At 47.3% G+C, this 27,982-nt stretch overlaps 2 protein-coding genes and 1 long non-coding RNA gene across 3 annotated transcripts; 1 reads left to right on the top strand and 2 right to left on the bottom strand.

Moving 5' to 3' along the window:
- Positions 1-24,499, top strand: LOC101839072 (integrin alpha-D). The gene is made up of 25 exons (XM_040753518.1): positions 1-268; positions 1,194-1,339; positions 3,789-3,942; positions 4,025-4,175; positions 4,372-4,445; positions 5,647-5,776; positions 5,863-6,005; positions 6,165-6,305; positions 6,393-6,602; positions 7,250-7,380; positions 7,489-7,646; positions 8,488-8,642; positions 8,915-9,037; positions 9,700-9,773; positions 9,943-10,084; positions 14,990-15,103; positions 15,213-15,292; positions 15,390-15,473; positions 21,829-21,907; positions 22,038-22,145; positions 22,232-22,309; positions 22,519-22,632; positions 22,773-22,874; positions 23,502-23,612; positions 24,055-24,499. The coding sequence occupies exons 1-25, from the start codon at positions 155-157 to the stop codon at positions 24,166-24,168; spliced, it is 3,030 nt and encodes a 1,009-aa protein (XP_040609452.1). The 5' UTR covers positions 1-154; the 3' UTR covers positions 24,169-24,499.
- Positions 2,027-24,178, bottom strand: LOC121142812. Its single transcript, XR_005879920.1, has 5 exons — positions 24,043-24,178; positions 14,027-14,116; positions 11,536-11,724; positions 9,901-9,992; positions 2,027-9,809 (listed from the first exon to the last, which is right to left on the bottom strand). It is a non-coding gene; the product is annotated as an uncharacterized LOC121142812 (long non-coding RNA).
- A 130-nt stretch (positions 24,500-24,629) lies between the features above and the next one.
- LOC101838803 (cytochrome c oxidase subunit 6A2, mitochondrial) lies at positions 24,630-25,332 on the bottom strand. Its single transcript, XM_005063379.4, is given in 4 exon segments — positions 24,630-24,797; positions 24,799-24,810; positions 24,896-25,032; positions 25,175-25,332. Coding segments are annotated over 4 exon segments (294 nt in total). The 5' UTR covers positions 25,248-25,332; the 3' UTR covers positions 24,630-24,725.
- Between the last annotated feature and the right edge of the window lie 2,650 nt (positions 25,333-27,982).

Below are 27,982 nucleotides of genomic sequence, written 5' to 3'. Positions count from 1 at the left end.
CCTCTCTGTGGAGGGCTAGAAACTGCCTGGTAAATCCAAGACCCGGCTTCTGGCTCTGTTGAGTAAGAAGGAATTCTGGGCCCCATGAGATGGTTGAGGCCCACACATACATCTGATCCCTCTCTCCTTTGCGGCAGACTGTCCAGTACAAGAGATGGACATCGCTTTCCTGATTGACGGCTCCGGCAGCATCGAGAAAAGTGATTTTAGCCAGATGAAGGCCTTTGTCAAAGCTTTGATGGGCCAGTTTGCAAGCACCAACTCCTTGGTGAGTACTGGACACGGTGGCCTGTGGAAGGGTGACACAGATGTAGGAAGGAGTTCTCACACAGCTGGTGGGGGAGGGGGTCCAGTGGAAGAGCTCATGGCAGGGCCAGGAGACAAGGGCAAGGTGCTGGTTCAGGGCTCATGTAAGCCCCAACCCAAGAGGTTCTCCTATGGCGTTTAATATGCTTCCAGATGTTCCACGCTGTTTAAAAACATTGAAAGAGCTGAAGGTGACCCTGCATGCCTGGTACTCCAGCACTTGGGGGATTGAGGCATCAGGATCACATGAGTTCAGGTTCAGCTGGACCATAAAACATGACCTTTTCCAGACAAAAAGCAACCAATTCAACAAGTAAACATGCAATAACAGCAAAGGATTTTAAGATAATTTAGCTGTGAAACCTCACTGTAGGTAACTCAAGCAAGTGAATGATTTCTTTATTGTATTTTCTGTATAATCCACAATATGAAATGAATTATAAGTCCAAAATTATTCCGAAAGAAAAAGCTAATTGAAAATACTAGGACCATTGGTGAGATGGCTCAGTGGGTAAAGGTGCTTGCTGCACAAGCCTGATGCCCGGGATCTGGAACCTACAGTGGAAGGAGAGAACCAACTCCTGAAAGTTGTTCTCTGACCTCCAAATGCACATCATGGCACACATGCATGCGCGTGTGCACGCACGCATGCACATGTGCGCCCCCCACACCACATACATATACACAGATGCACACGTACACACAACCACACACCACATACACACACATACACACACTACACACACACACACACACACACACACACACACACACACACACCACAGAGAAGGGGTGAGGGAAAAGGAGAAGGGAGGGAGGGGGACATGGAGGGTGAGAGGAGGGAAGGACTGTGGAGAGCTCTGATCCCGAGCCCCTGGCTTTCGCAGTTCTCCCTGATGCAGTATTCAAACATCCTGAAGACCCATTTCACCTTCACCAAATTCCGGAGCAGCTTGAACCCCCAGAGCCTGGTGGATTCCATCGTCCAGCTGCAGGGCCTGACGTACACAGCCACAGGCATCCGGGAAGTGGTGTGAGTCCCTCCTGCCCGCTGCTGTGTCAGATGAGATACCCACGCTGCTTCTTCATGACGCTGCACAGCGTAGTTCTTAGCTCTCCTCTGGAGAGGATCGGCTGTAGGCAGAATGCTTCCCTGGGCCCAGTTCCCATGTGCGAGGCTCGACTCCTCTGCAGTTACTTTCTTTTTGCCTGGCTCTAGGAACCTCTAGGCTTTCTTCTACATGTCTGGTCAGCACTGGAGCCAGATGGTCACTACAGAACTCACTGAGCTGTGCTAAAATGGGATAGGATCATCCCAAACAAGAGATCCTCTGGCTAAATGCACTCACTCTACTTTGTGGCTTCTCTTGTACCTTGGACACAAGATAGAAACCCCGAAGGGTTCGAAACCACACACGCCCCCCTCCTGGAGCCCTTCCTCAGGAACTCAATGCTTTTCCACTGGAAGAGCCTTGGAAGAGAAAGTACATGAAGCAGAGTGACAGTGGCCCACCCCGCATATACCAGAATGCACTGTGTCTCTCCAGTCGCCAGTATCCTTGGAGCCAAGCTCATCTTAGCACTGGACTCAGCTGCTGCTTGGTTCTTCCAGTGCTGAGTTAAATTTCTTCTCTTTCTTCTGCCACCTCCTCCTCCTTCCCTTCCTCCTTCTTTCCCTTAAGACATTTCATTTTAAAAAGACAAAATGGCAAGGCAGGTGATGTGTCTTAGTCTTAGTGTTTAATAGGGAGTGAAACCCCTCTAGTCCTAGCACTTGGGAGAAAAGATCACAGTTATCCTAGGCTGATTTTGAGATCAGCTTGGGTTACCTGAGACAAGTTCAGCTTGTAATTCATAAGATCTTATGTCAAACAACAACTCACAAGGCCCAAAACAGTGGGAACATTACAGGATTAAGGGTTACCCATAACCCCTCTAGACATTCTACCATATATAATATTAGAAAGGAAAAGTGGTACATTCAAATGAATCAATAAATTCAACCTGCCCGACACAGTCCAAATTCTATCACTTGCCTTTTTGCAGACTGATGGTATATGGTCACAACAGGGCAAACATAGATTTTTCTCTATTTCTGAAGGAAATCTTAAATTTACAGCATCTTCCATATTTTGCTATAGTTTTGACTTTTACTTTTCAACAAAGGAGCTGATGAAGCTGAGTTAGATTCGTTGAATTCCCTCCCTAATGTTGGGCAATTATATTTGGCAGGTGTTTGGTATGTTCTGGACTTGAGTGTTGAGGGTACACAGTTATATACATCTTAAGCATTTGTTAGAGCTACCACCTGACAAGCACTCACCCACAGGCCATTCACTGCCGTGGAATCTTTCCAATAACCAAGTCCCATTTGATTCAGTCATCAAATCTGGTGGCTTCAACAACATATACTCTTTTTTCCTAATCCAGGGGAGGATGGCAGATCCAGCTGTTTTTGTAGATGTCCTTCATATAGTCAGAACCCAGAGAGTTCCTTCATACACCTGGTGCTCATGAGGACTGGCTGGAGGGAATGGGCTCAGCTGGGATGGTTAGACTTGTGTCTACACGTGGTCTCTTTCCATGGACTGCTCCTGGTACCTCTAGCAGAGTAGCCAGGCTTCTCTCACTGTGGCTTGAAAGTGTAGCCATGCATCTAAATCTGTGATGAGAGATGACAGTGCAAAAATAAGCCATTGAGCCAGGCGTTGGTGGCGCACACCTTTATTCCCGGCACTCGGGAGGTAGAGGCAGGCGGATCTCTGTGAGTTCAAGGCTGGGCTGGACCAACAGCCTCCAAAACAATACAGAGAAACCCTGTCTCGGAAAAAACAAACAAACAAACAAAAACCCAAAAACAAACAAAAAATAAGCCACTGCATTGCTATGGATGAAAGTGAGTCACAGGCCAGGCCAGGAGAAGAGCCATCTGAGCCATTTTTAGAACATGGTTACAGCACAGTCACTATCAGTTTACTTGAGAGAATCGGAGGCTCAGAGAGGCCAGGCTGCACATACAAGGGATATCTGACTCCAAAGCTGCCCGACCATACTGCCTCCTAGGAGTGAAGTTCAGTGGTAGAGAGACTTTAGTAAATACCTAATATGAACACCTTTGTTATTTTCTGTGCTCTAGGATAGCACTCCAAAAGGGAGACCTTTATCTTTTCCTTCCTTTCTTCCCTTTTATTGGGTGGGGGTGTTAGAGGCATGGGTAAGAGATAAAGGGATAGGTGTGAGAGGCAGGGTGAGGGTGTGTGTGTCCAAGATCTCACGATGTAGCCTAGCCAGGCCAGAACTCATGCTCCTTCCTCTCCTTTAGCCTGGGACTGTGGACCTGCATCACCATTACCAACTCTGGATAATCCTATAGCATCCCCAATATGGTCTTTCTAACATATCCAGATGAGTTTCAGCCTTTGCAAATTGTCTTTCCAGAGTCACTTATGTCTCAAAAGTCATTTCTCTTTATTCTCTGACAGGGAAGAGCTGTTTCATAGCAAGAATGGGGCTCGCAAAAATGCCAAGAAGATCCTAATTGTCATCACAGATGGGCAGAAATATAGAGACCCCCTGACGTACAGTGATGTCATCCCCCAGGCAGAGAAAGCTAACATCACTCGCTATGCTATTGGGGTACAGTTCCTTCCTCCTTGCCCCTCAGATCCAGCCTTCTCTCCCTCCAGTGAAGGTTCAGTGGATTTCTACTCTGCCGCAGGTGGGAGATGCCTTCCAGGAACCCAGTGCACTGCAGGAGCTGAACACCATTGGCTCAGCTCCCCCACAGGACCACGTTTTCAAGGTGGACAACTTTGTAGCGCTTGGTAGCATCCAGAAACAGCTTCAGGAGAAAATCTTTGCCATCGAGGGTAAGTGGGAAGAAGCTCCTGCCTTGGAGTTTAAGGGATTGCTACAAGTTGTCCCCTGTAGTCTTGATGTTCATCCTTATTCACAAGCCACCCCAAAAATGCCCCCTAGAGCTCAGGGCCCAGACCCCATTCCCTCTGTTCTGAGTCCCCATGGTCTCATAGCTTTGGAGAATTTAAGTGACATGTTTTCCCACAGGAACTCAATCAGGGACAAGTACTTCCTTTCAGCACGAGATGTCGCAAGAAGGTTTCAGTTCGGCTCTCACAATGGTGGGTGGAACGTACCCTTGATCAACAGACATCAACTCTGGGCCTGCTGTGGGCGGGGTAAGGCTCAGAAGGGACCAGGAGCAGATTTGTTCTTAAGTCCTCTAACTGAGTGAGGAGTGTCACCCATGATTCTTAGGGTGCTGGGGACAAAGAAGAGCAGGTGACGGCCAAAGCTTGAACTTCCATGGAGCATGCATCCCAGTGGGTAGAGATCTCACACAAAGCATCCTCTGACTCCCATGGCCATCGGGATAGAAAAAGGAAGATGGTCAGAAGGTGGTGATGAGGAAGGGCGGCCCCGGGGAAATCTGAAGAACCATTACCGCGGTTAGAGGAAAACGCTACTGAAATGGTTCTGGGGAAGGAATAAAACCGTGGTGCTAGAAAAAGAGAAAAATAAGGTGGACACAGCAGGGGCAGAGTGAGCGGGACAATGAGCAGCTGGAGGGGTAGGAGGGCCCAGACCACAGGGGCCAGAGGGGGAAAAACAGTGCAGCGGGACCTGTTTGAAAGCTGTTGTATGCCCAGAGCATCTACAGAGATTTTCTTCTGATAACTGGGGGCTGAGTAGGGTGTGGAAGAAATGACCAGACTGGGTTTGAACTGGTCACTGGATCTGTGTCAACGGTTCTCCTTGGAGGGTCATTAAACATTTCTTTTGGTGTTTCTATATCTCTACCATTCTGCACAATCAGAAGTGTAAAAGTATAAAGACAAATAAGGCATGCAGGGGTGCATGAAGTATTGCTGCCTGAGGGTACGGACAAAGACCTCACAAGGATGTGACAAGATTGCCTTTGTCATACAGGAGCTGAGAGGTGGCCAGAAGAAAGGTCCCCTGTGTTTGGGAGCAGAGATTAACTGCCCGGGTTCAATTGAGAAGTGACCCAGATGAACATTCCAAGGGACCAGTGATGGTTCCTAGCACAGTGCCACCTACATGTTAGGTTTGAGGAGGCCTGGTGCTGGGATGGAAGAAGGTAGAGACCGATGCAGGGACCTCAGAGGCAGAACAGGCAGGAAGGAAGCAGAGCTGACAAGGGCAAGGGCAATGTATCCAGAGACCCAGAGGCTAAGGTGCAGAGACAGCTACTGAAAACTAGGAGGAAGGGAAGTCGAGATGGTGTTTGGGAGCAGGCTTCTTTGGATCAGACTGCCAGCCTGCTCCAGTCTGCTCAACCCTGGCATCCTTTCCTCCCAGGATGGACCAGTTCTGGGAGCTGTGGGAAGCTTCGGCTGGTCTGGAGGTGCCTTCTTATACCCCCCAAATACGAGACCCACCTTCATCAACATGTCTCAGGAGAATGTGGACATGAGGGATGCTTACCTGGGTAAGAAGAGGCTGTGGGAGGAGAAGGGGCGGGAAGAGCTGCCCGAAGACAGGAAGAGGCTTGGTGCTGAGGTCTGGGTCCCTCAGGTTACTCCACCGCACTGGCCTTTTGGAAGGGGGTCTACAGCCTGGTCCTGGGGGCCCCTCGACACCAGCACACAGGGAAGGTTGTCATCTTTACCCAGGAATCCAGGCAATGGAAGCCCAAGTTTGAAGTCAGTGGAACTCAGGTTGGTATGGAAGAAGCCAGAGTGGAGTTTGAGAGTGAGCAGTGTGGTCAGGATGGAGAAGGAGGAGATGAAGGGGCTTTGGGACCCATAGGGGAGGCTGTGGTACTGGGAGAGAGGCAGAGGGGCATCTATAAGATGACTTCAAACTCGGCCCACCAGATCGGCTCGTACTTTGGGGCCTCCCTCTGCTCTGTGGACATGGATGGAGATGGCAGCACTGACCTGGTCCTGGTCGGGGCCCCCCATTACTATGAGCAGACCCGAGGGGGGCAGGTGTCTGTGTGCCCCATGCCCAGTGGGGTAAGTGGTGAAGGGTCCTGGCTGGCGGTTTGTGGGTACGGGTGGAGGGCCGCCCAGGGTGGGTCTGACACTGACTTTGCTCTGCAGAGAATCAGGTGGCAGTGTGAGGCCACTCTGCACGGGGAGCAGGGCCATCCTTGGGGCCGCTTTGGGGTGGCCCTGACAGTGCTAGGTGACGTGAATGGGGACAGTGTGACAGATGTGGCTATTGGTGCACCTGGAGAGGAAGAGAACAGGGGTGCTGTGTATGTATTTCATGGAGCCTCAAAACTGGACATCAGCCCCTCGCCCAGCCAGGTGAGGCCTTGCCGTCAGTCTCTTCTAGTTCCTTCCCCTTTCCATGTCTTTCGTTGGGTAAATGCAGCCTCCGGTTGCTGGCTATGGCAGCTGCTGCTTTTCACAGCTTCTGAGTAGTCTATTGTCCCTCTGAACTAAGCACCAAGCACAGGTGCATCAACACAGCCTCTGCTCTGTTGTGGATAGCTTTCCCACTAAGAGACTAAGCATGGAACTTAAACTCTTGAGTCAAATCCCCGCAACAGCAGCAGCCATCATTTGCTTTGTGTTCTTTGTCTAAATGGCTGACCTAGATTCTTCCAGCTTTAGTTTTTTTTCCCCCATGAAACAGAAATGATCAAGACAACTCCTCCCTGTAAAAATAAAACAGAGAGTGCCCGAAGTACTCCATGTACCACTAATTTTCCAGATGATCACACAAATGATGAACAAATAAGTCTGTTTTAATCCTATGGCTCTGTTTTTACTTCACTGCTGTGCATATTGTCGGGGCAAGCTGGACTTGGAAGGGGTCCCTTCTCTCTTTCTGAGAGTCTCCTAAGACCCTCACACTGCTAACTTTCAACTCCTAACTCTCCATTTCCCCTTTCACAATCCCTGAATATCACCATCTATTGGTTTTTCTTTTCTTTTCTCTTCCTGATCAGCGGATCACTGGCTCCCAGCTCTGCCTGAGGCTCCAATATTTTGGGCAGTCACTAAGTGGGGGTCAGGACCTTACCCAGGACGGCCTGGTGGACCTGGCTGTGGGAGCCCAGGGACACGTGCTGTTGCTTAGGTGAGAACTCACCCACATCCCACCCTTGTCCATGTTGTCCAAGTCACTTGTGCTGGTCCTTCTCCCAGAGATCAGTGTCAGGTCCTTAACCCTTGTCTATGTCCCCAGGAGCCTGCCTTTGCTGAAAGTGGGGATTGCCATAAGATTTGTCCCTGTGAAGGTGGCAAAGGCTGTGTACCAATGCTGGAAAAGGAATCCCACTGCCCTTGAAGCTGGGGAGGCCACCGTCTGTCTCACTATCCACAAAGGCTCCCATGACCAGTTAGGTGAGTGTTTTTCTAAAATTGGGAGCAGAAACGCTCCATCAGAGGCAGAGCAATCCCAGGAACATAAATCTCTTGATCTTTCCTGAGCTTCCTGAGTCAGAGACCTGACTGAGTTCTTTCCTTTCTCTTCTTCATGCACCCAGGCCGTCTCCTCTCCTCCCTACCTTAGCCTCTGTCCCTGCTTAAGATACCACATCTCTGATACCTACACCGAAGCAAAGACTCTCTCATTGAACCTCACACCTATCCCTATTCACCCTCACCCATTGTCCAGTGAGAAACTATACTTGATGGATCCCAAAATTCGAAACTAGGCTCCTCACAGCAACCCCTAACACCATTAAACTGCTTCATCTTAAAATTATGGAGACTCCAATCCTTTCCTGCAACTCCATTCTGCTTTGGTTCCCCTTGAATCTTCTGTCACACCTCATTCCACCCGTTGTCCCCCATGTACTTCTATGAGTGTGCCGACCTCTATCTCCCCAAGTCGTAGGAATACCAAAACTTGGAGACATTCTTTTCTTTTCCTCCAGGTTTCATTCACAGTCCATGAGTTTAGCTCCTTTACTAGATTGAGATTCATAAGTGAAGAGTGGGTCTGTCTGCCTGCCTGCCTGCCTGCCTGCCTGCCTGCCTGCCTGCCTGCCTGCCTGTCTGTCTGTCTGTCTGTCTGTCTGTCTGTCTATCATCATCATCTATCCATCCATCCATCCTTGTCTCCATGTGTATTTCCCAGGCTTGGTGATGTCATGGAAGTGCTCAACACTTGTAAACAACGAAATGGAAGCGGAAATTGAGTTTCTTTGCTTTTGCATTTTTCTTTTCCTTTTCACTTCAGGTGATATCCAAAGCTCTGTGAGGTATGATTTGGTCTTGGATCCAGGCCGTCAGATTTCTCGTGCTGTTTTTGATGAGACCAAGAGCTGGACTTTGTCTCGAAGAAAGACTCTGGGGCTTGGTGATCACTGTGAAATGATGAAGCTGCTTTTGCCAGTGAGGGTTTTCAGTGAGGGAAAGTGCGGGAGGGCGTGGGGAAGGGTGAGGGAGAGGGGTTTGGGGGAAGGGGAAAAGAGCCAAGACTAGCTTGTCGGGTCCTTGATCTCTACTGTGTGAAGTGGGCAGAGACAGGGTATCAAAACCGGAGAGAAGGGCTGGGAGTGCATCCTGGCCCCTCAGCCCGGATGTGGCACTGCCTGGGTGCAGAGGGGGAGCCCAGTGATGGGAAGGAAAAGGGTGGTGGTTTTTCAAAGTTCCCTCTTTCTCAGGACTGTGTGGAGGACGTGGTAAGCCCTATCATCCTGCGTCTCAACTTCTCCCTGGTGGCCGACTCTTCCAGGAATCTTCGTCCTGTGCTGGCTGCAGGCTCACAAGACCACATGACGGCTTCTGTGAGTAGTTGTCCAATAAAATCCCAGTTTAATTATGCTTTTCTGTGCTTTTGAACCCACAACAGATCCTAATTGTTCACCACTGGCAACAAATCCAAAATGCATCCCCTTAGCTACTTACGCCTGGCCCAGCTGGTCCCCTTGCACATAACTGCACACTGTACCTCTTTTCTCCTTTCATCTGCTGTAATTTTCACTTGAAAAACATTTCCTTCTTTCTGTCCAAAGACAGTGACCACCTGATCTCCTCTGAGCACACTCAGGACCTCCCAGTTCCCACTTGTCCTCTGGCTCCTAAGTCTGCTATGACCATCCTATCAGAGTGACTGCCCCAGATCACACATTCTTGAGCATTGTAGCCTCATCTAATTCACCAGTAGTTTTTCCTTCCCCAAACTTCCTGCCAGTCGAAAAATCCTGTCCTATTGCTAGCATTTAGTAATGTCTGCTCATGGTTTGGTGCATGTTGGACTTGATTCAATTAGACTTTGTTGTGCTGAAGCAAAGATCTTAAGTTATCATTATTTCACATTCCAACCTCCAGCCATTCCTTGCTCCTGTCTATCAGGATACTGGGAGGCAGAGGCTTGCTAATAGTCCAATAAGGGGGTTTGAGGCTGATTCGGCCATGGCTGAGAGAGGAGCAAACCATTTTGTTGCAGCTCCCATTTGAGAAGAACTGTAAGCAAGAACTCCTGTGTGAAGGGGACCTGGGCATCAGCTTTAACTTCTCAGGGTGAGTGCTGTCTCCTTCCATATGAAGAACCCCTTTCTAAAAAAAAGAATTCAGTTGGAATGCTATCAGCTCAAAATTCATGAGTTCCCACCATCCTGCCTCTGCCCTTGATCCACTTTCAACTCACCTCCAAAGGAGTCCCTCCTTCAGGCTTGACCTTCCTCCTCAGCCTGCAGATCTTGGTGGTGGGAAGCTCCCTGGAGCTCACCGTGACAGTAACTGTGTGGAACGAGGGTGAGGACAGCTACGGAACTTTAGTCAAATTCTACTACCCAGCAGGGCTGTCTTATCGACGGGTAATGGAAATACAGGTAAGCGGGCCCCTTGGACTCTACTAGAAAGCTAGGGACTTTTCTGTCCCTGATACCAAAATACTACAGGCTGGACAAATTATAAAGAAATGATATAATAATTCTGGAAGTACAAACTTAAGGGGTGCATCTGGTAGTGGCCTTGCTAGGAGAGTCTCAAGGCAGTTCAAGGAATAACATGGCAAAGGTGTGTAGTGTGGTGGTACTTTATGATATAACAAATAAAGCTGACGATCAGAGAGCAAAGCTAGTCACAGTCACAGAGGCCAGGCAGTGGTAGAACACACCCTTAATCCCAGCACTCAGGAGACAGAGGCCGACGGAGCTCTGTGAGTTCAAGGCCACCTGGGCTACTTGAGAGTGAATTAATCTAAAAGAGGAAGAGAGTTCACACCTTTGATCCCAGCACTAGGGAGGTGGAGACCTGAGTGATATGGCTGGGCAGAGAGAGGAATGGAGAAAGGAGCTCATAGCAGTCTAGCAGCCTAGGGTTTGGTGGGGAACAGTGTAGTCAAGGAGCAGAGAGGTCTGGAGATGCAGTCTGAGGACAGGGTCTCCCCTGTGGTCTGAGGAGCAGTGGGATCTGGAGATGCAGTCTGAGGACAGGGTCTCCCCTGTGGTCTGAGGTAGCTAGTGTCTGGCCGTTTTGTTTATCTGATCTTTCAGTCCCCCCCCTCAATATCTAACTTCAGATTATTAAAACCAACTATCATTTGTGCTACGTGTGTGTGTGTGTGTGTGTGTGTGTGTGTTCCCTCCTCTTCTACCATGGGATCCCACATTAATGAACTTATCAAATTTTAATCACTTCCCAAGGTCCTATTTCTAAATGTCTGGTTAAGTTTCTACTTCCTTAAGATCTTACAATGGGGATTAGACATTTTCAAAACCCTGCCCTATAACCTCCTGTTTTGTAATCCTTCTATCATGTATGTATCTAGATATTATGTATCATCATAGATAATAGAAAACTACACAGATAAAGGTATATTAAGCCTAAGTGTCAATTAATAAATAATGCTGAACAAATATCCATAACATCAATAACTAGTCAAAAGTGAACAACTACTAGTATCCTCCAAGTCCCCCCAACTCTATCTTTCCCTATCTCTCGCCTATAATAATCAGATTTTTAATCACAAGAATCATTTCCAGGTGTTTGTAGGTTTGCCATCCACGAGTGTGTCCTTAAATCACACTGCCTTTAGTGATATTTGTGAGATCCCTCCATATTGCTGCATGTGGCTACACCATTGTGACCAAATATCTGCCAGAAACAACCTAAAAGAGGGACATTTTAGCTGTCCTGGTCAGGTCTGCTAGGGGACAGAACTGTCCGGTGGATACATACTAAAGGTGAGGCGCAGTTTAGAAGGTGTGTCTGGGAGGGTTTTTGAAAGGAATGGAACTGATGCAATGAATACATATTAAAAGGGAATGGCTTAGGCTACCTTATAGGATGCTGTCAGGACCGTCCCGCAATGGCTGATTGAGGACCAGAAGGCTGTAGCTGTAGTTGCAGCGGTACTCAGGACTGGTAGCTGTCAGCCATGAAACTGACAGCTCAGCACTCTCAATCTGATGCTGGGGTCCTGGGGGAACCCTCGGAGAACCACTGGTCTTCAGCCTGTGTTGGAGTCCTGAAAAAGATGGATTTAATACTGGCCACAGCAACAGGAGAGACGAACTTGCCAGCTAGTGTTGTGAGATAATGCTACCAGAGAACGCATGGACGTCCTTAAAGCCAGGCTGTATTTCTGGCTGATGGCTGCATGGGGGACTTGACCAAATCACACAGCCATGTGCTTAACCATTTTTTTGTCTTTTATGAACAAAAAACACATCCTGGCTAACACTTTGGTTAGCAGGAGCAGTTAGCAAAGAAGCAAAGCTACGGGAGCTGTAAAGTAAGGGGAGTCCATTGGGGACTCTTCTGGGCCCTGAAACTACGGATGAGGTCTTGGCTCCCATTTTGGCAGGTGTTGGAGCCTATGTGCAGGGTTCTAAGGTCAGAATGTTGTCTCAGGGCCTGTTACACTGCAGGGGGAGCAAAGAACAAAGTTTTCTTCTTTCATGTCCTTTGCTGTAGACTGCCACCAGAGCTGTGGCCCAGATTTAGGGTGGGTCTTCCCACCTCAAATAATCAAACTAATAAGAGGAGTCCATGAGCCTGGGGGTTAGTTGACAACCACGATTAGCAGCCATCACCTAAGGTGAGGTCCATCATGGTAGGAGAGGCACAGGGGCTGTAGCATGGCCTCTGTAGTGTAAGAGGCTGACTATCCTCATCAGCCAAGAACGGAGCTCAAGCAGGCTGCTCTGTGCCTCAAGACCTGCTCAGAGCCGGCCGGATCACCCAGCTAGGCTGTACCTCCCCAGAGTTCTACAGTCCCCTGTCCCTACAAACAGCACCACACTGAGGACAAAGTATACTAGCCGGCTAGCACGCTTCCTTATTCAAACCCTAACATTACAGTACTATGTGAGATTTCTATATGAATATGCCACAGTTGATCTGTTCTGTCACTGATGGTTGCTTTCCTGATTTGAGCCATGACTGCTTTTTTTTTTTTTTTTTTTGAGACAGGGTTTCTCTGTATTGTTTTGGAAGCTGTCCTGGAACTCGCTCGGTAGACCAGGCTGGCCTCGAACTCATAGGGATCCACCTGCCTCTGCCTCCCGAGTGCTGAGAATAAAGGCATGCACCACCAACGGCAGGCCATGACTGTTCTTGAGCATAATATTTCGGAAGATTTATACCACACATCAATTCTATAAAGTGAACATTTTCAGAACATTTCATGTTCTTTGTCTGCTTACATTTCTGTAAGGAGCTCGTGAGAGTTCCTGTGCCTGTCTGTCTGCTCTTTGATTCCAGCAGACTTTGCAACTGTCAATATGATCACGCATTTCCTTGCAGTTTTTGTTTGGGATATTCTAGAGAAGTTGTGCAACTTCACATACATTTTGTGGTTCTTTGGGTCTTTTTTGGATGTGTGTGTATCTATCTACTAATTTTTTTATGTTCTTGCTTGTATTTTAAAAATTGGTTAGCACAGCAGCACATGCCTTTAATCTCAGCACTCAGGAGGCAGAGGCAGGCAGATCTCTGTGAGCTCAAGGCCAACCTGGTCTACAGAGTGAGTTCCAGGATAGCCAGTGCCACACAGAGAAACCCCATCTCGAAAAACAAAAAACAAAAGAGACAAAAAAAAACACCTGGGTGTGGTGGCATACACCTTTAATACCAGAACTCTTGGGGAGGGGAGCAGAGGAGGGAGGATCTCTGTGACTTTGAGGCTAGCCTGGTCTATGTGACTTCTAGGTCATTAAGGACAACTTAGGGAGACCCAGTCTCAAACATTGACTTACAACAGTTCTTTACATACTCCAATGATCCTATTCTAGTGATTAGTCTTTTTAGTCTTTGCACTATAAAGGATGTGTTAATTCAATTGTGATTGAGTTGATCTACTCTTAGTATTTTTTGTATGTGAATCTTGTTTAAGAAATTCTTCCTCATTGGGTGGTGGTGGTGCACACCTTTAATCCCAGCACTCCGGAGGCAGAGGCAGATGGATCTCTGTGAGTTCGAGGCCAGCCTGGTCTATAGAGAGAGTTCCAGGCCAGGCTCCAAAGCTACACAGAGAAACTCTGCCTTGAAAAAACAAAACAAAACAAACAAAAAAAAAAAAAAAGAAAGGAAAGGAAAGGAAGGAAGGAAGGAAGAAAGGAAGACTTCCTCATATCCTAATGCTCCAGAATTTATGTCCACCTTTGCTCTTTTCCCCCTCTCCATCCACATTGTCTCTCAGACTTGTACACCAAGGGTCACTGTCTCCCTTCCTACAGTCACTCGATGTGTCCCCACTTCCTTCCAACTCCTGAGGTGATGTTACATTCAACTCCAGCAAGATCAGGATGTAAGGAAACCATACTCACTACTGAGAAGGTGTCATGGACACAGGTTGGCCTTGAACTTCTGAATTCAAGGGTTACAGGCATGTGCCATCATGTCCAATTTATGAGGTCCTAGGAATCAAGCATAAAACAACTATGACATCCTTACCTGGAAAAGGTGGTTAAGGACATTTGCCACCAAGACTGATGGCCTGTGCTCAATCTCAAGACTGACATGGTGGAGGGAGTGTCCCCTGACTACAGACAGAGAGAGAGAGACAGAGAGAGAGAGAGAGAGAGAGAGAGAGAGAGAGAGAGAGAGAGAGAGAGAGAGAGAGAGAATTGTAACTCAGCAGTATAAAATTTGCTTAACATGCATGAGCAAGGTTCTCTACCCCAAAGTTATGAGAAACTATATTCCCTTCAAAAATCTTTATAGTTTTACTTTTGTGCATGAAAATCTTTAAGTCTATTTTAATGTATAAAATGAGGTAGGGATCCAACTTCATTTTTCTCTCTGTACTTTCAGTGTGGGATGATTTTTCTGGTATCACTGATTGAAAAGTCTGTCCTTCTACTGCTCTGAGCAGTACCACTATCATCATATGTCAGTCCCATAGATAGAGACATGGATAACTGTGGTAGCTTGGGAGAAAAATGTGCCTCGCACTCTTAAGAACTTTAACACTTGGTCCTCAGCTGGTGGCACTGTCTAGAAGGTTTAGGGACTGCAGCCTTGCTGGAGGAAATACGTCACTGCTGGGTTGGGGTCAAGAGTGAAAACTTTGGGCGGCTTGCAGCTTAGACTTTCTGCTTAACACTGTGGTTGAGGGTGTGGGCCCTCAGTTTCCTGTTCTGGCTGCCCTACCTTGATGGACTCTTATCCCTTAGAGCTGTAAGCCAAATTAACTCTTCTATATTCAAGCTGCCTTGGCCACGGTGTTTTATCACAGCCACAGGAAAGTAACCAATATGGTAACTTGAATTCATCTGCTCTCCTATAAGCAACCTCACCAATACCCACTACGCGTGGCATGTGAGGCTGAGCTCACTGACAAGGAGAGCCTGAGGAGCAGCAGCTGCAGCATCAATCACCCCATCTTCCGAGAAGGTGCGAAGGTCAGTGTTATCCACCCCCCACGTCCTCAGCACTGACCTCCTTGTCCTAACACATTCCCTTCCCTTACTTTCCAACAACCTTCTCCATTTCCATTTTTCTCCCCCTCAGAGCACCTTCATAATCACATTTGATGTCTCCTACAAGGCCTTCTTGGGAGACAGGTTGCTTATGAGGGCCAACGCAAGCAGGTGAGCCCAGGCGAGCTGTGGTATCACTCCTCCAATCCTACACCCCGGCTGGGTATTGTTTACTCCTCCACCATGGTCTTCCACTCTTTCCCTCCAGTGAGAACAATAAGCCTGGAACCAACAAGACTGCCTTCCAGCTGGAGCTCCCAGTGAAGCACACAGTGTACACAGTGATCCACAGGTACTGAATCCTTGGCCTTTCTCTGGCCCCTTCCACCTTCCTCTGAGCCCGGTACTTCTTACTCAACTGGTTCTCCTTGGAATGAGAGTCTGAATCAGCTTGTTTTATGGGAGTCGACTGAGGCAGGATCCTGCAAAGAAAAGCTGTATAATTCTCCGATCAAAGGGCCTGCTGGCGGACATGCACACCTCTTCACCATTGTTAACCTCTTCTTCCTCCAGTATTCCGTCTTCCTATCACACAAACCTCTCCTTGGTGCTAGACATGAGCACACCAAGTGAAGCTACTAGGTTGAGGTCAAGCCTTTTCTGGGCTTTGTGTTCTGGGAGCTTGACCTAGCAGGACAGGTCTGTCACCATGCAGAGGCCAGACAAGGTCAGAGGAGGATGTAAAGCTGCTGCTATGGGTTTTGAAGGTGTGTAGGTGAGCAGGGGCAGGGCAGGCTGGAAGCAGGCAAGGGGCTGTGCTCCAGGTGGTGGAAACCCGTGGAAGCTGTGAGAATACCGTGGACAGGGTTTGGGGCCGTGGCTGCTGAGTATGTAGAACTTCGGGGGGTGGGGGAAGGAGGGAGGGGTGGAGGGTGTCAGGATCATATGTGTCACTGTCAATGACATGACCCATGCACTGCATGCATGAGTTTCTTCTTTTGTCCCTAGGAAACCACTTACAACCTTACAGCACAGCTTATAGTTAAATGTACTGGGGATAGTTCAAGCTTTTTTTTTTGTTATTGTGGGGGTTGGGAAGGTTTCTTTTTTATATTTCTTATTTAAATTAGAAACAAGCTTGCTTCACATGTTAATCCCAGCTCCCTCTCCTTCCCTTCCTCCCCTGCTCCCCTCAGCCCCCTGTCCAATCCCCACTCCATTCCCCAGGGAGTATTTTTGCATCAATGTTCATGAGGGAAATTAGTCTGAAGTTCTCTTTCCTAGTTGTGTCTTTGTGTGGCTTGGGGATCAAGGTTATTGAAGCCTCATAGAAAGAGTTTGACAAAGACCCTTTTGCTTCTATTGTGTGGAATACTTTGAGGAGAATTGGTATAAGCTGATCTTTGAATTTCTGGTAGAATTCTGCACTGAGGCCATCTGGACCTGGGCTTTTTTTGGTTGGGAGACTTTTGATGCCTGTTTCTATTTCCTTAGAGGTTATAGGTCTATTTAAATTGCTTATCTGTTCTTGATTTAATTTTGGCAAGTGATATCTATTCAGAAAATTGTTCATTTCCTTTAAATTTTTGACTTTTGTGGTATAGGTTTTCAAAGTATGACCTGATGATTCTCTGGATTTCCTCAGTGTCCCTTGTTATGTCCTCCTTTTCATTTCTGATTTTGTTAATTTGCATGTTCACACTCCGCTGTTTGGTAAGTTTGCATAAAGGTTTGTCTATCTTGTTGATTCTCTCAAAGAACCAACTCTTCATTACATTGATTCTTTGTATTGTTTTTCTAGTTTCTACTTTATTGATTTCAGCCCTCAATTTGATTATTTCCTGGTGTCTACTCCTCTGGGGTGAGTTTGCTTCTTTTTGTTCTAGAGCTTTCAGCTGTGCTGTTAATTCTCTAATGTGACTATTCTCCAGTTTTCTCATGTGGGCACTTAGTGCTATGAACTTTCCTCTTAGCACTGCTTTCAAAGTGCCCCACAAGTTTGGGTATGTTGTGTCTTCTTTTTTTATTTCTTCTTTGACCCAGGAGTGATATGATTGTGCATTATTCAATTTCCATGAGTTTGTAGAGTTTCTGCAATTTGTGGTGTTGTTGAATTCTAACTTTAGAGCATGGTGGTCTGATAAGATACATGGAGTTATTCCAATTTTTTTGTACCTGTTGAGGTTTGCTATGTTGCCCAAGTATGTGGTTGATTTTAGAGAAAGTCGCATGTGGTGCTGAGAAGAAGGTATATTCTTTTGTGTTTGGATGGAATGTTCTATAGATGTCTGCTAAACCCAATTGGGTCATAACTTCTATTAGTTCCTTTGTTTCTTTGTTAAGTTTCTGTTTGATAGTCCTGTCTAGTGGTGAGAGTGGGGTGTTGAAGTCTCCCACTATAAGTGTGTGAGGTTTTATGTGTGGTTTGAGTTTTAGTAATGTTTCTTTTACAAGAGTGGATCCTTTTGTATTTGGGTCATAGATGTTCAGGATTGAGACTTCATCTTGGTGGATTTCTCCTGTGATTAGTATGAAATGACTTCCTTTATCTCTTTTGATTGATTTCAGTTTAACGTCTAGTTTGTTAGGTATTAGGATTGCTACTCCTGCTTGTTTCTTGGGTTCATTTCATTGGAAAATCTTTTCCCAACCCTTAACTATGAGGTAATGTCTGTCTTTGAAACTGAGGTGTGTTTCTTGTATGCAGCAGAAGGATGGATTCTGTCTTCAAATCCATTCTGTTAGCCTGTGTCTTTTTATGGGTGAGTTAAGACCATTAATATTGAGGGATATTAATGACAATTGATTGCTCATTCTTGTTTTGGAATGGTTGTTGGTAGTAGAATTGTATGTGGATTTCCACCCCTTTTTTCTTTTGGCTGTTGATAAAGTAGGATTATCTATCGTTAATGTTTTTCTGGTTGTAGTTAACTTCCTTGGGTTGGAGTTTTCCTTCCAGAACTTTCTGTAGTGCTGGGTTGGTGGATATGTATTGTTTAAATCTGGTTTTGTCATGGAATATCTTGCTTTCTCCATCTATATTGATTGAAAGCTTTGCTGGGTATGGTAGTCTAGGCTGGCATCCATGGTCTCTTAGTGTTGGTAGAATATCTATCTATCCAGGCTTTCAGAGTTTCCATGGAGAAGTCAGGTATAATTCTGATAGGTTTGCCTTTATATGTTACTTCACCTTTTTTCTTAGCTGCTCTTAATATTCTTTCTTTATTCTATATGCTTGGGGTATTTATTATGTGGCATGGGGACTTTTTTTGTGGTTCACTCTATTTGGTGTTCTGTAAGCTTCTTGTACCTTCATTGGCATGTCTTTCTTAAGGTTGGGAAAGTTTTCTTCTATGATTTTGTTGAATATGTTTTCTGCCCCTTTGAGGTGGGTTTCTTCTCCTTCTATACATATTATTCTTATGTTTGGTCTTTTCATGGTGTCCCATATTTCCTGAATATTTTGTGTTAGGGATTTGTTGGACTTAAGATTTTCTTTGGTCGATGAATCTGTTTCTCCTAGTGTATCTTCAACACCTGAGATTCTGTCTTCCATCTCTTGTATTCTGTTGGTTATGCTTGCATCTGTAGTATCTGACTATTTCCCCAGCTTTTCTATTTCCAGCATTCCTTCAGACTGTGTTTTTTTTATTGTTTCTATTTCAGATTTCAACACTTGCACTGCTTGAATTGTTTCTTGCAATTTTTGTTTTGTCTTTTCCTCCTTTTCTTGCATTTTTGGCTTGTTTTTTCTTCCATTTCTTGCATTTTTCCCCCTTATATTTCTTTAAGGGATTTTCTCATATCCTCTTTGAGGGCCTCTATCATTTTCATGAAATTGTTATTAAGGTCATTCTCTTCTGCTTCATCTGCATTGGAGTGTTCAGGTCTTGCTGATGTGGAGTCTCTAGACTCTGGTGGTGTCATATTTGTTTTTCTGTTGCTGAGTGTGGTTTTATATTGTCTCTTTCCCATCCCTTCTTCCAGCGGGTGTAGGAAGAGCCTCTTCCTCTCCTGGTGGGTAGGGGACCAGGATTCCCTTTTAGTGAGTGTAAGCAAATTCAATACTCTCTGGCCTCTGCTCTCTATCCTCTGCCCTCTGCCCTGAAAGTGGGCAGGAGTAGACCGGCTCTCTCAGCAGGCTCCAGGTTTCTTTTTTTAATTATTATACCCATTTAATCCTCTGAACAACCATATTGCTGTCCCTATTTTTACCAACTTAAAAAAAATCAGGAGGTTAAATAACTTGCCCCTCTATTCACCAGGTAAGCCACAGTGCATGTCTCCTACAAGGCCAGCTTGCTTAACAAGCTGTAGTTGAAAGCAAACATGAGAGCCCCAGGCCTCTGCAGAGTGGCTTTGTACCCATGCTAATTGTCACACACCTCTCAAGGCCAAGGGAGGCTGTGCGTTTGACTTACATTTGAAAAGAGGTTTAAGGCCAGGGAGATGTCTTGGTGGGTAAAGTCACCAATTGCCAAGTCTGATGTCTGGATCCACATGGTAAAGGCAGAGAAGAGAGTTCTGCATGCTGCCCTTTGACCTCTAAATGAGCATGGTGGCACACACACACTCTCCCAGATAAACCAGTAAATGTAAAACAATATTTTTCAAAGAAAAGACATTTAAACTGGAGATTTTAGAGTAAGAAAATGGAAGCACAGAGAAGAGGTTTGCAAAGTACAGAGGAATCTCAGCTAGTGTACCAAGAGGAAACCCCAACATTTATGGAGAGCTCATGTGTGCTGGGTGCTGCTATGGCCCTCGTTAGGGAGAAAACTGCCAGACTGTAGAGAAGTTAATGACTTACATTTCAAGTTACTTCGTTGGGTAGGAAGTGGTGTGTCTGAGATGTGAACTCGTGTGATTTGTCACCAGTGCCTCAGTTCTGAGGCTTACGCCTGGGGCCTAGTACTTGCTAAGCAAGTGTCCTGCCACAGAGCCACACCCTTAGTCAATCCCATGTGCTCTTAAACATCACATTGACAGCGTGAAATCTGTTGGGGTATGCAGAGGTTCTGGGTAGATGATCTGGCTTCTGGATGCTGGTGAAGCATGTTGGCCCTTCTTATTCCTCCTCCTCCTCCCCTTTAATCTTCCTCCTCCTCTTCTTCTTTCTCCTTTCCTTCTCCTTCTCTTCTTTATTTTTTTTAAATCAGGCTCTCACTATGTGGTCCTGGCTGTTCTGTAACTCTTTATGTAGCCCGGGCTGGTCTCAGACTCACAGAGATCTAACTGCCTCTGTCTCCCAAGTACTGGGATTATAGATGGGCACCACTATGCCTAGTCTGCTTAATTCTGTTGAGATCAGAGACATCCAGCATTGAGAAGGCAGGAATTACAACTTAACTAATGAAGTCATCAGGACAATCCAAATACCCTGGAAAGAAACTCTTGTGTGGATGCTTTTACTTATAATCAGCATTGGTATATGTTATCACTTTTTCAAAAGTAAGTATGTGTTCTTTATTTTTTCATTTAAATTTTTATTTTTTATAATTTCATGTATTTATATACCCTCCATTCCTTTCTCTCCTCCTTCCCATTCCTCCTGTGGCCCTCCCTCCTCTTGTTTGTAACAGTAAATGTCTACTTGTAGAGAGAAGCGTTTTCCTTGTCTGCCCCTTTGGTTTTTCCTGACCAGTCGCCTGGGCTCTGCCGCATTGTAGTCCCCAAATAACACACAAGACACTGTATTAATTATGAAGCTGTTGGCCCTGCTTGTTTCTTACTGGCTGGCTCTGGCTTAAGTATTTACCCCATAATTGTTAATCTAAGTATTTTTCTAACCGGAGAAAGGTTTCCAGGCTTCTTACCCCTATGGTGGTTACATCTTGACTCTCTGTGTTTCTCCTTCCCAGAGTCCTCCTGGACTCCTAGTCCCACCTATCTTGCTTCCCTATTGGCCAACAGTGCTTTATTGACATATACACAGGACTTCCACATCATGAAAGCCATGGATGAGCCAGATGAGTTGGCTCACAGCTGTAATCCTTGCATTGGGAAGGCGGGGGCAGGAAGATTGCTGTAAATCTAAGGCTGGTCTGGGACACTGTTTGAGGCCTTGTCACAAATACAAAAACAAGGGACCAGTAGACAAAAAGCTGTCAGCCTATAGGGACCTCTTGGCTTTGGCTCCTGGACCATCCCCTTTCACATGTGCTCACTTGTCCCAACATGACCATCTCTGTTTTCATCACTGCCACCAGGGACAGGCTCTTGCTCCATTTGTCCCAAGCAATCTAGCCTTCACTTCATAGACAGACTTATTTATTCTGGCAGAAGACTTTGTAGGAGTTCCTGAGGCTACTCCCTATCTGCTAGACTCTATCTGCTTTAGGAAACATATAAATGCTTTCTCTCCACTGGGAAATGCTGAACATTACAAGAGACATGAAGAAGTTGGGTTTGTAAGTGAAAATTCCTGGAACTTGACTAACAACATTTTATGCCAAAGAAAGAGCTGGCACAAATCTGTGGAGGTATAAAGAAGCCAGGGCACCCAGGGAAGAGCTGGTAGGTAATTCTGGTACCTGGCAAAGAACACTGTAGGGAGAGGCGTGGCGTGGGCACCGAGGCTGCAGGTGCACATGGAGACCATTGTTACTTTCCTGGGTCATCTGCTGGGCTCAGCACTCTGCAGCAAGCTATGGATCAAATGGGGATGGCATCAGAGCTGTTTTTCACCAACAAGCCATTTTCTCCAGGCAGGAGGATTCCACCAAGCATTTCAACTTTTCAGCTTCCGATGGGGAAAGAAGGAAAGAGGCCGAGCATCGCTATCGTGTGAGAAGCTAGGGGATGGATACACAGTGTTGGTCTCAGCTAGGGACGGGGAAGACTGGAGAGCTCTGGGTCAGAAATAAATGGAGGTGCTCCCCTGACAATGCTAACATCAGGTCTTCATTTCCTGCAGGTGAATAACTTGAGTCCGTGGAAACTGGCCATCAGCGTGAACTTCTGGGTTCCCGTCCTACTGAATGGTGTGACGGTGTGGGAGGTGGCTGTGCAGACCTCGGCACAGGTACCAGCCTGAAGTTTCTCTCGCTCCAGAATCCCTTTCTATAACAACACCATGCGCTTACTAGGAAAACGTTCCCTCACCCCCAGAGTGTCTCCTGTACGTCCCAGAGGGATCCTCCTCAGCAATCTGACTTTCTGGCCCAGATTCAAAGGCGTCCTGTGCTGGTGAGAGAAGCCCATGAACGGGGGTGGGGGTGGGGGTGGGGGTGGGGGTGGGAGGATGATGATGACGACACAGGAATATACCGATACATACTGATGGATCAGAGTTGTGTAGTCACCTGGGGTTTTATGTCCTCTACCCATGTTGCCCAGCCTTTAGTTACTCTGTTTTCCCTAAGTAAAGACCTTCTTCAACTTTATTCCCCTCCCAGGACTGCTCCATTGCTGACTGTCTGCACTTCCGCTGTGACGTCCCCTCGTTGGGCATCCAGGACGAGCTTGACTTCATCCTGAAGGGCAACCTGAGCTTCAGCTGGGTCAGTCAGGTGCGTGGCCAGAAGCAGAGACCCTCCCCTGGTCCATGCATGCCTGATGGGTCTGGAGCATCCTTGGGTCAGGGCAGTTCTTGAACCCTGAACAACTCCCAGGTCCAGTTCCCAGCCCTGTCCCACCCTCTCTTTTGCAGACACTGCAGAAAAAGGTGGTGGTCATGAGTGTGGCTGAGATCACATTCAACACCTCTGTGTATTCCCAGCTGCCGGGACAGGAGGCATTTCTGAGAGCTCAGGTAGTGGCTGTGTGGCCGGCTGTGGCCGGGCTGGTGAGAGGGCTCCTGATGCTCAGTGTGCAGTGCAGGCTGGGGCAGTTGCCAGCCTGGAGGGAGGATGAATGAAGGTCCTTAGGCATTCAGTGCACAAGTGCTTCTGTAGCTCAATGCTTGGAATAGAGCATTGGCCAGGAGGGGGGAATGTTAAAGGCTGGGAGCCTGGTGTGTGTGTGTGTGTGTGTGTGTGTGTGTGTGTGTGTGTGTGTGTGAGAACATGCATGAATGTGTGTGTCAGTGAGTGTGTCAGTGAGTGTGTGTGTGAGAGAGAGACAGAGAAACAGAGAGACAGGGAGGGAGAGGGGGAGAGAGGGAAAGAGAGAGGGAGAGAGAGAGGGACAGGGAGAGAAAGAGGGAGAGAGTGAGAGGGAGAGAGAGGAAGAGAGGGAGAGGGAGAGAGAGAGGGAGGGAGAGAGAGAGGGAAAGAAAGGGGGGAGAGAGAGGGAGGGACAGAGAGGGGGAGAGGGAAAGAGAGGGGGAGAGGGAGGGAGGGAGAGAGAGAGAGAGAGAGAGAGAGAGAGAGAGAGAGAGAGAGAGAGAGAGAGAGAGAGAGAGAGAGAGAGAGAGAGCACTCCTTGGTTTTCACATCAGGTAGAGACAGTGCTACAAGAGTATGAAGTCTACGAGCCCATCCCCCTCATAGTGGGCAGCTCGGTGGGAGGTCTGTTGGTGCTGGCTCTCATCACAGCTGCTCTGTACAAGGTGAGTTGTCGTTTTCAAATCGTTTTCCTAACACTCCCAGTGTTCACCACCAGCTCTGCCAGGCACAAGATAGGAGAGTGAAAACTCAGATCCTGGTTGTGGGGCAGGCTTGGGAACATGTCCCATCTCGGTCACTTACACTTTAATTTTAGGAAGTTGCCTCTCCTTTGGGGGTCTCTTTTTGCTTCTTGTTTTTGAAATAACAGTAAGACTTACATCATAGATTGGCTGAAGTGAAACAGAAATGGCGTGGAAATCTGCATGACGTAAAGCTACGCTTTTCTCCTGCAGCTGCTTGGCACACAGTCTATCTCATTAGTGACAGCTGTTCCCATGCATGTTCTCGCACACAGCTGGAAGTTAGTTCTCTATCTTCAATTCCTCTTCCGGACTTTCTTCCCTACCCTCTTACCCAGTGTTTCTGACTTACCACATTTCACAGCTTGGCTTCTTCAAACGTCGGTACAAAGAAATGTTGGATGACAAGCCTGCGGCTCCTGCCACAGCCGCTGAGGCCCATTTCAGCGGTGAGACTCCATGCCTGCTTCAGTCCTAGGAATCTGCTCTCCTGTGTATCTCCACCAGGAGGAGTTGGCCTTGTTTCTGCCTATGAATTGACTGGCATGGGAACAAGCTCTCTCCAGCTCAGGACGAGCCTGGACAACTTCCCAGGTTCCATGCCTTACTTCCTGAGCTGGAAGATTTTATGCTTTTGCCCATGTAAGACTCCAGTGCTGATCTGGGAGTAAGAGCAGGCATGGGGTCAGCAAACATTTTCAATTGGATAAGAATGACCTTGCAACACAGAGTGAGGAGAATACGCTCAACATAAAAATGTATTGCTTGACTGAAATGTTTTTTAAATAAAAAATTAAATAAAATGAAAATGCCAGGGGAAATTTCACATTTTCCTTCTATGGAAGAGCTTGAACCCAGATACCAACTATGCCTTTGGAGTCTGCCTAGCCTCCCCCCCCCCCCCCACCGCAATGCTGTTCCCAAAGAACCGGAGACACAAAAGTTTCATACTTTTATTGCACTTGGAACTGCCCACTGGAATTTCGGGGGCTCTCATAGCTGGTACACAGATCAGTTTGGAGACCGTGGAAGACTTTAGGGGGTCTCATAGCCGGTAGGCAAAGGATTGACGTGAGGATTGTGGAAAAATGTGTGGTTGCCGTCCCCCCCAGGAGAAGGGCTGTGGAGAGAAGGCAGACAGATGGCTCCAATCGGTCCCCTCTGGGATTCCCCGCCTGCCCTCACTCAGCCTCAGGCATACTTACCTTGGTGCGGATGCGGAGGTGGTGGTAAGGGATGAACTCTGGGCGCTCCCGGTGGCCAGCGTGCATCCAACAGTTGAGGGTGCAGAGGGCCACGCTGGGGAGAGCTAGCACAAAGGTCAGGAAGCGCCAGGTGTTGGCTGGAGGAGCAAAGGTGAGGGTGAGAGACAAGCTATCGCCGGGCCTCGAGGCCTGAAAGATCAGTGCGGGTGGGTCGTGGAGGTCGCCAGGAGAGGGAGGGGAAAGAGGAGACAAGAGAACAGATGGGCTAGGCCCACTTACCTCCGGCCCCTCCATGGTCTCCTTTGGCTGCACTGGCCAAGCCCCGACTCAAGACCTTGAGAGGCAGAGCCATTGCTGAGGAGAAGCTAAGAATGGTGCTGTCCTTTTCTCTCTCCTTCACCCAGCCTAGAGGACCTCCTCCCCTCTCTGAGCCAATCACCTGTTGAGCTGGAGCACAGATGGCTATTTTTAGGGGCTTTCTCTATCTTCAGTGGGACTTGACTGGCAGGAGATCCTCTCCAGTCAGCTGATGCAATGTGCCTTCCATTTTGGCAAGAGACCATTTAGAGTGAGATATGCACCCTGGCTTGGCAAAGCGAGCCCGGCATCACAGCACTTGAGCTGTGTAGGCAGGAGAATCGGAGTTCAAGGCCTTAGTGAGTCTGAGCATAGCTTGGGCTACGTAAGAACCCCCTCTCCCCGTGGTGGTGCTCACCCTTAATCTCAGCATTCAGGGTCAGGGAGGCAGAGGCAGGCAGATCTCTGAGTTCAAGGCCAGCCTAGTCTGCACAGCAAGTTCCAGGACAGCCAGAGCTACACAGAGAAAACCTGTCTTGAGAAAAACAAAACAAAACAACAACAAATGGGTGATGGGAGGGCGATGAGAATGTAGTTTAGTCGTCTGCCTACCTAGTACCCACAATGCCCTGCGTTCTCTCCCAGTGCTGCAAAAGCCTAGTGTGGTGGCCCATATCTTTAATGCTAGCACTTGGGATATGAAGGTAGGAGGATCAGGAGTTTAAGGCCATCCTAGACTACATACCAAATTAAAGCTAGCCTGGGCTATACTAGACTCTCTAAATAAATCAATAAAAATATATCATTCATGTTCATGGTAGTGGGGGAGTGATTTTACTTAATATTCTGTGTGGCTAGCACACGGTAGGCATGAAATATGCATAACATTATTGGAGTGCCCATTTAAAAACTGTTCATCAGGACTGTGTGCATGCTAACCAAATGTTCTTCCTGAAAGGACTCTGGCTAGCTCGAGGACGGCAAACATGGCTCTGGCAGGCCTTACCCTTCCCCATCCCCTCTGCCTTGGTAAGCACCCTTAGATTACATTCCTAAAGCTGGCCGCCGAGGTCTATTCTCTTATTTGGTCACTTTCTGGCCTGGGGCTGACTACCAAGGTCCAGTATCAAAGTACTGTAGTCCAGTAATCAAAAGCCCCCTTTTGTTCATCTAATTAACATGCCCAAGTAAAAACACCTCATCCTACCACAGGGCTTCCCCTTGCACTTTTATAAACTGCTGTCTGTGCCCTCTCTATCCAGAGGCAGTCCTTTGTCTCTCCTGCCTCTCCCTTGTCCCCTCCCTCATCCTCTGTCTCCTGTCTTTGTCTCTTATTCCCTGCCCTCTGAGCAAATAGATCTGTGCTGAGAACCCGGCCCTGGGGCCCTGAGCCGACACTGATCCACTTCACTGAGCTCAGTCCGTGTGCTTGCTTCATTTTACTTTGTATTACTAGTGTGTGTGCACATGTGGCATAGCACTGTGTAGAGTTCAGAGGACGGACAACTTTGTGGGGTTTGCTCTCCCCTTCTACCTTTAGGTGGATTCTGGGAACCAAGCGCAGGTCACCAGACTTGTAGAGTGAGCACCTTTGCCCACTGATCCATCTGAGGCAGAGGGGGAGAAAAGATTGAAAGAGCTAGAGGTGGAGAATGACGCCAAGGAAACGTCATCTTCAAGTCCTGTAGACAGAGCTGTATCCTCAACCACTGAACGTTTGCTCTTTCTCTCCGAGAAAGGCACTCACTCTATAGGCTAGGCAGGAATCAAACTCGTGACTTCCTGCATTGGTTTCGAACGGGTGTGAATTCCACTGTGCTCAGACCCGCAGTCCAACAGGCTTGCCCACAGCTTGGAGCAAAGTTTGATGTGTCTAATCTGAACTCAATTTATAAAAGTGAGTAAGGCACATTTTCCGAAAAGGGCTCTACACCATTCCTCTTATTTACTTTAAACTGGGGCTGGTGAGCTGGACCAGCAGGTAAGGTAGGAGAGCCTCTGCACATCTTCAAGCCCCGCTCCCCCACAAATAAGCAAACAATTAAATGTAGTAGAAATGGAATCGTTTCTACCTACAGAGGTTCCTCCTTCAGCTCATTGTCTTTGGTAACTCCTCACTGAACTCTAATGAATTCCTCCAGGAGTCACTTTCATCCCGTTGGAGATTAGGACTGCTGTGGAGATGGGAGTTGAATTTTACCTGTCACCTCCCAGTATGCACAGTTCCCTCTGACCCTCTCCCTATTTTGTACCACTATGGTTACTGAAGAAAACAGAAAGAGGGACATTTTACTTACAAAGAGCCTAGGTCTCCCTTCCTTCCTAAGCAGCCACTCAGAGGTCTGCTAAGGATTCTCATCCCTGCCATCTAGGCCTGGAAACTCTAAGAGTTTTGCTTGCTGTGACTTGGTGACTGCTGCAAAGGTCGCTACTGTCCTCTGCCGCCATCGTGTGGTGCACCTGCCCAAGTACCTGAAAATTTTTAACTTGAGTACTATGTTGATTTTTGTGTGGCTTGGGACTGAACCTAGAGGGTGGGCATACTAGGCAAATCCACACTCCCAGCCCACCTTTTGTTTCTTTTTCTCGTATGGTTTTTTGAGACAAGCTCTCACTGAACACCCCTGTCTGGCATGGAACTTAAGTCCTCCTTGTTGCTGTATTTCGAGGGGCGGGCGAGGTGCTTGCTTCCGCTTGCAACCGGGTTTCATCGTAACTGCTTCTGTGTGGAAACTGTGGCATCTGCACCCACCACCGACTCTAAGCTCTCCCTTGTGTTATTCGTTAGTT

This window comes from Mesocricetus auratus, unplaced genomic scaffold (genome assembly GCF_017639785.1).
Source record: "Mesocricetus auratus isolate SY011 unplaced genomic scaffold, BCM_Maur_2.0 Super-Scaffold_4256, whole genome shotgun sequence".
NCBI classification, from domain to species: domain Eukaryota; kingdom Metazoa; phylum Chordata; class Mammalia; order Rodentia; family Cricetidae; genus Mesocricetus; species Mesocricetus auratus.
This window is presented reverse-complemented; position numbering and strand designations above follow the sequence as displayed.

What these genes read in the sequence shown, in the direction of transcription:
- LOC101839072 (XM_040753518.1), top strand. Translation starts at nt 155, where the DNA reads ATGGACATCGCTTTCCTGATTGACGGCTCCGGCAGCATCGAGAAAAGT. An exon ending in TCAGCCCCTCGCCCAGCCAG is followed by an intron (nt 6,603 to 7,249) that starts GTGAGGCCTTGC and finishes CTTCCTGATCAG; the next exon opens with CGGATCACTGGCTCCCAGCT. An exon ending in GACGGGTAATGGAAATACAG is followed by an intron (nt 10,085 to 14,989) that starts GTAAGCGGGCCC and finishes CTCTCCTATAAG; the next exon opens with CAACCTCACCAATACCCACT.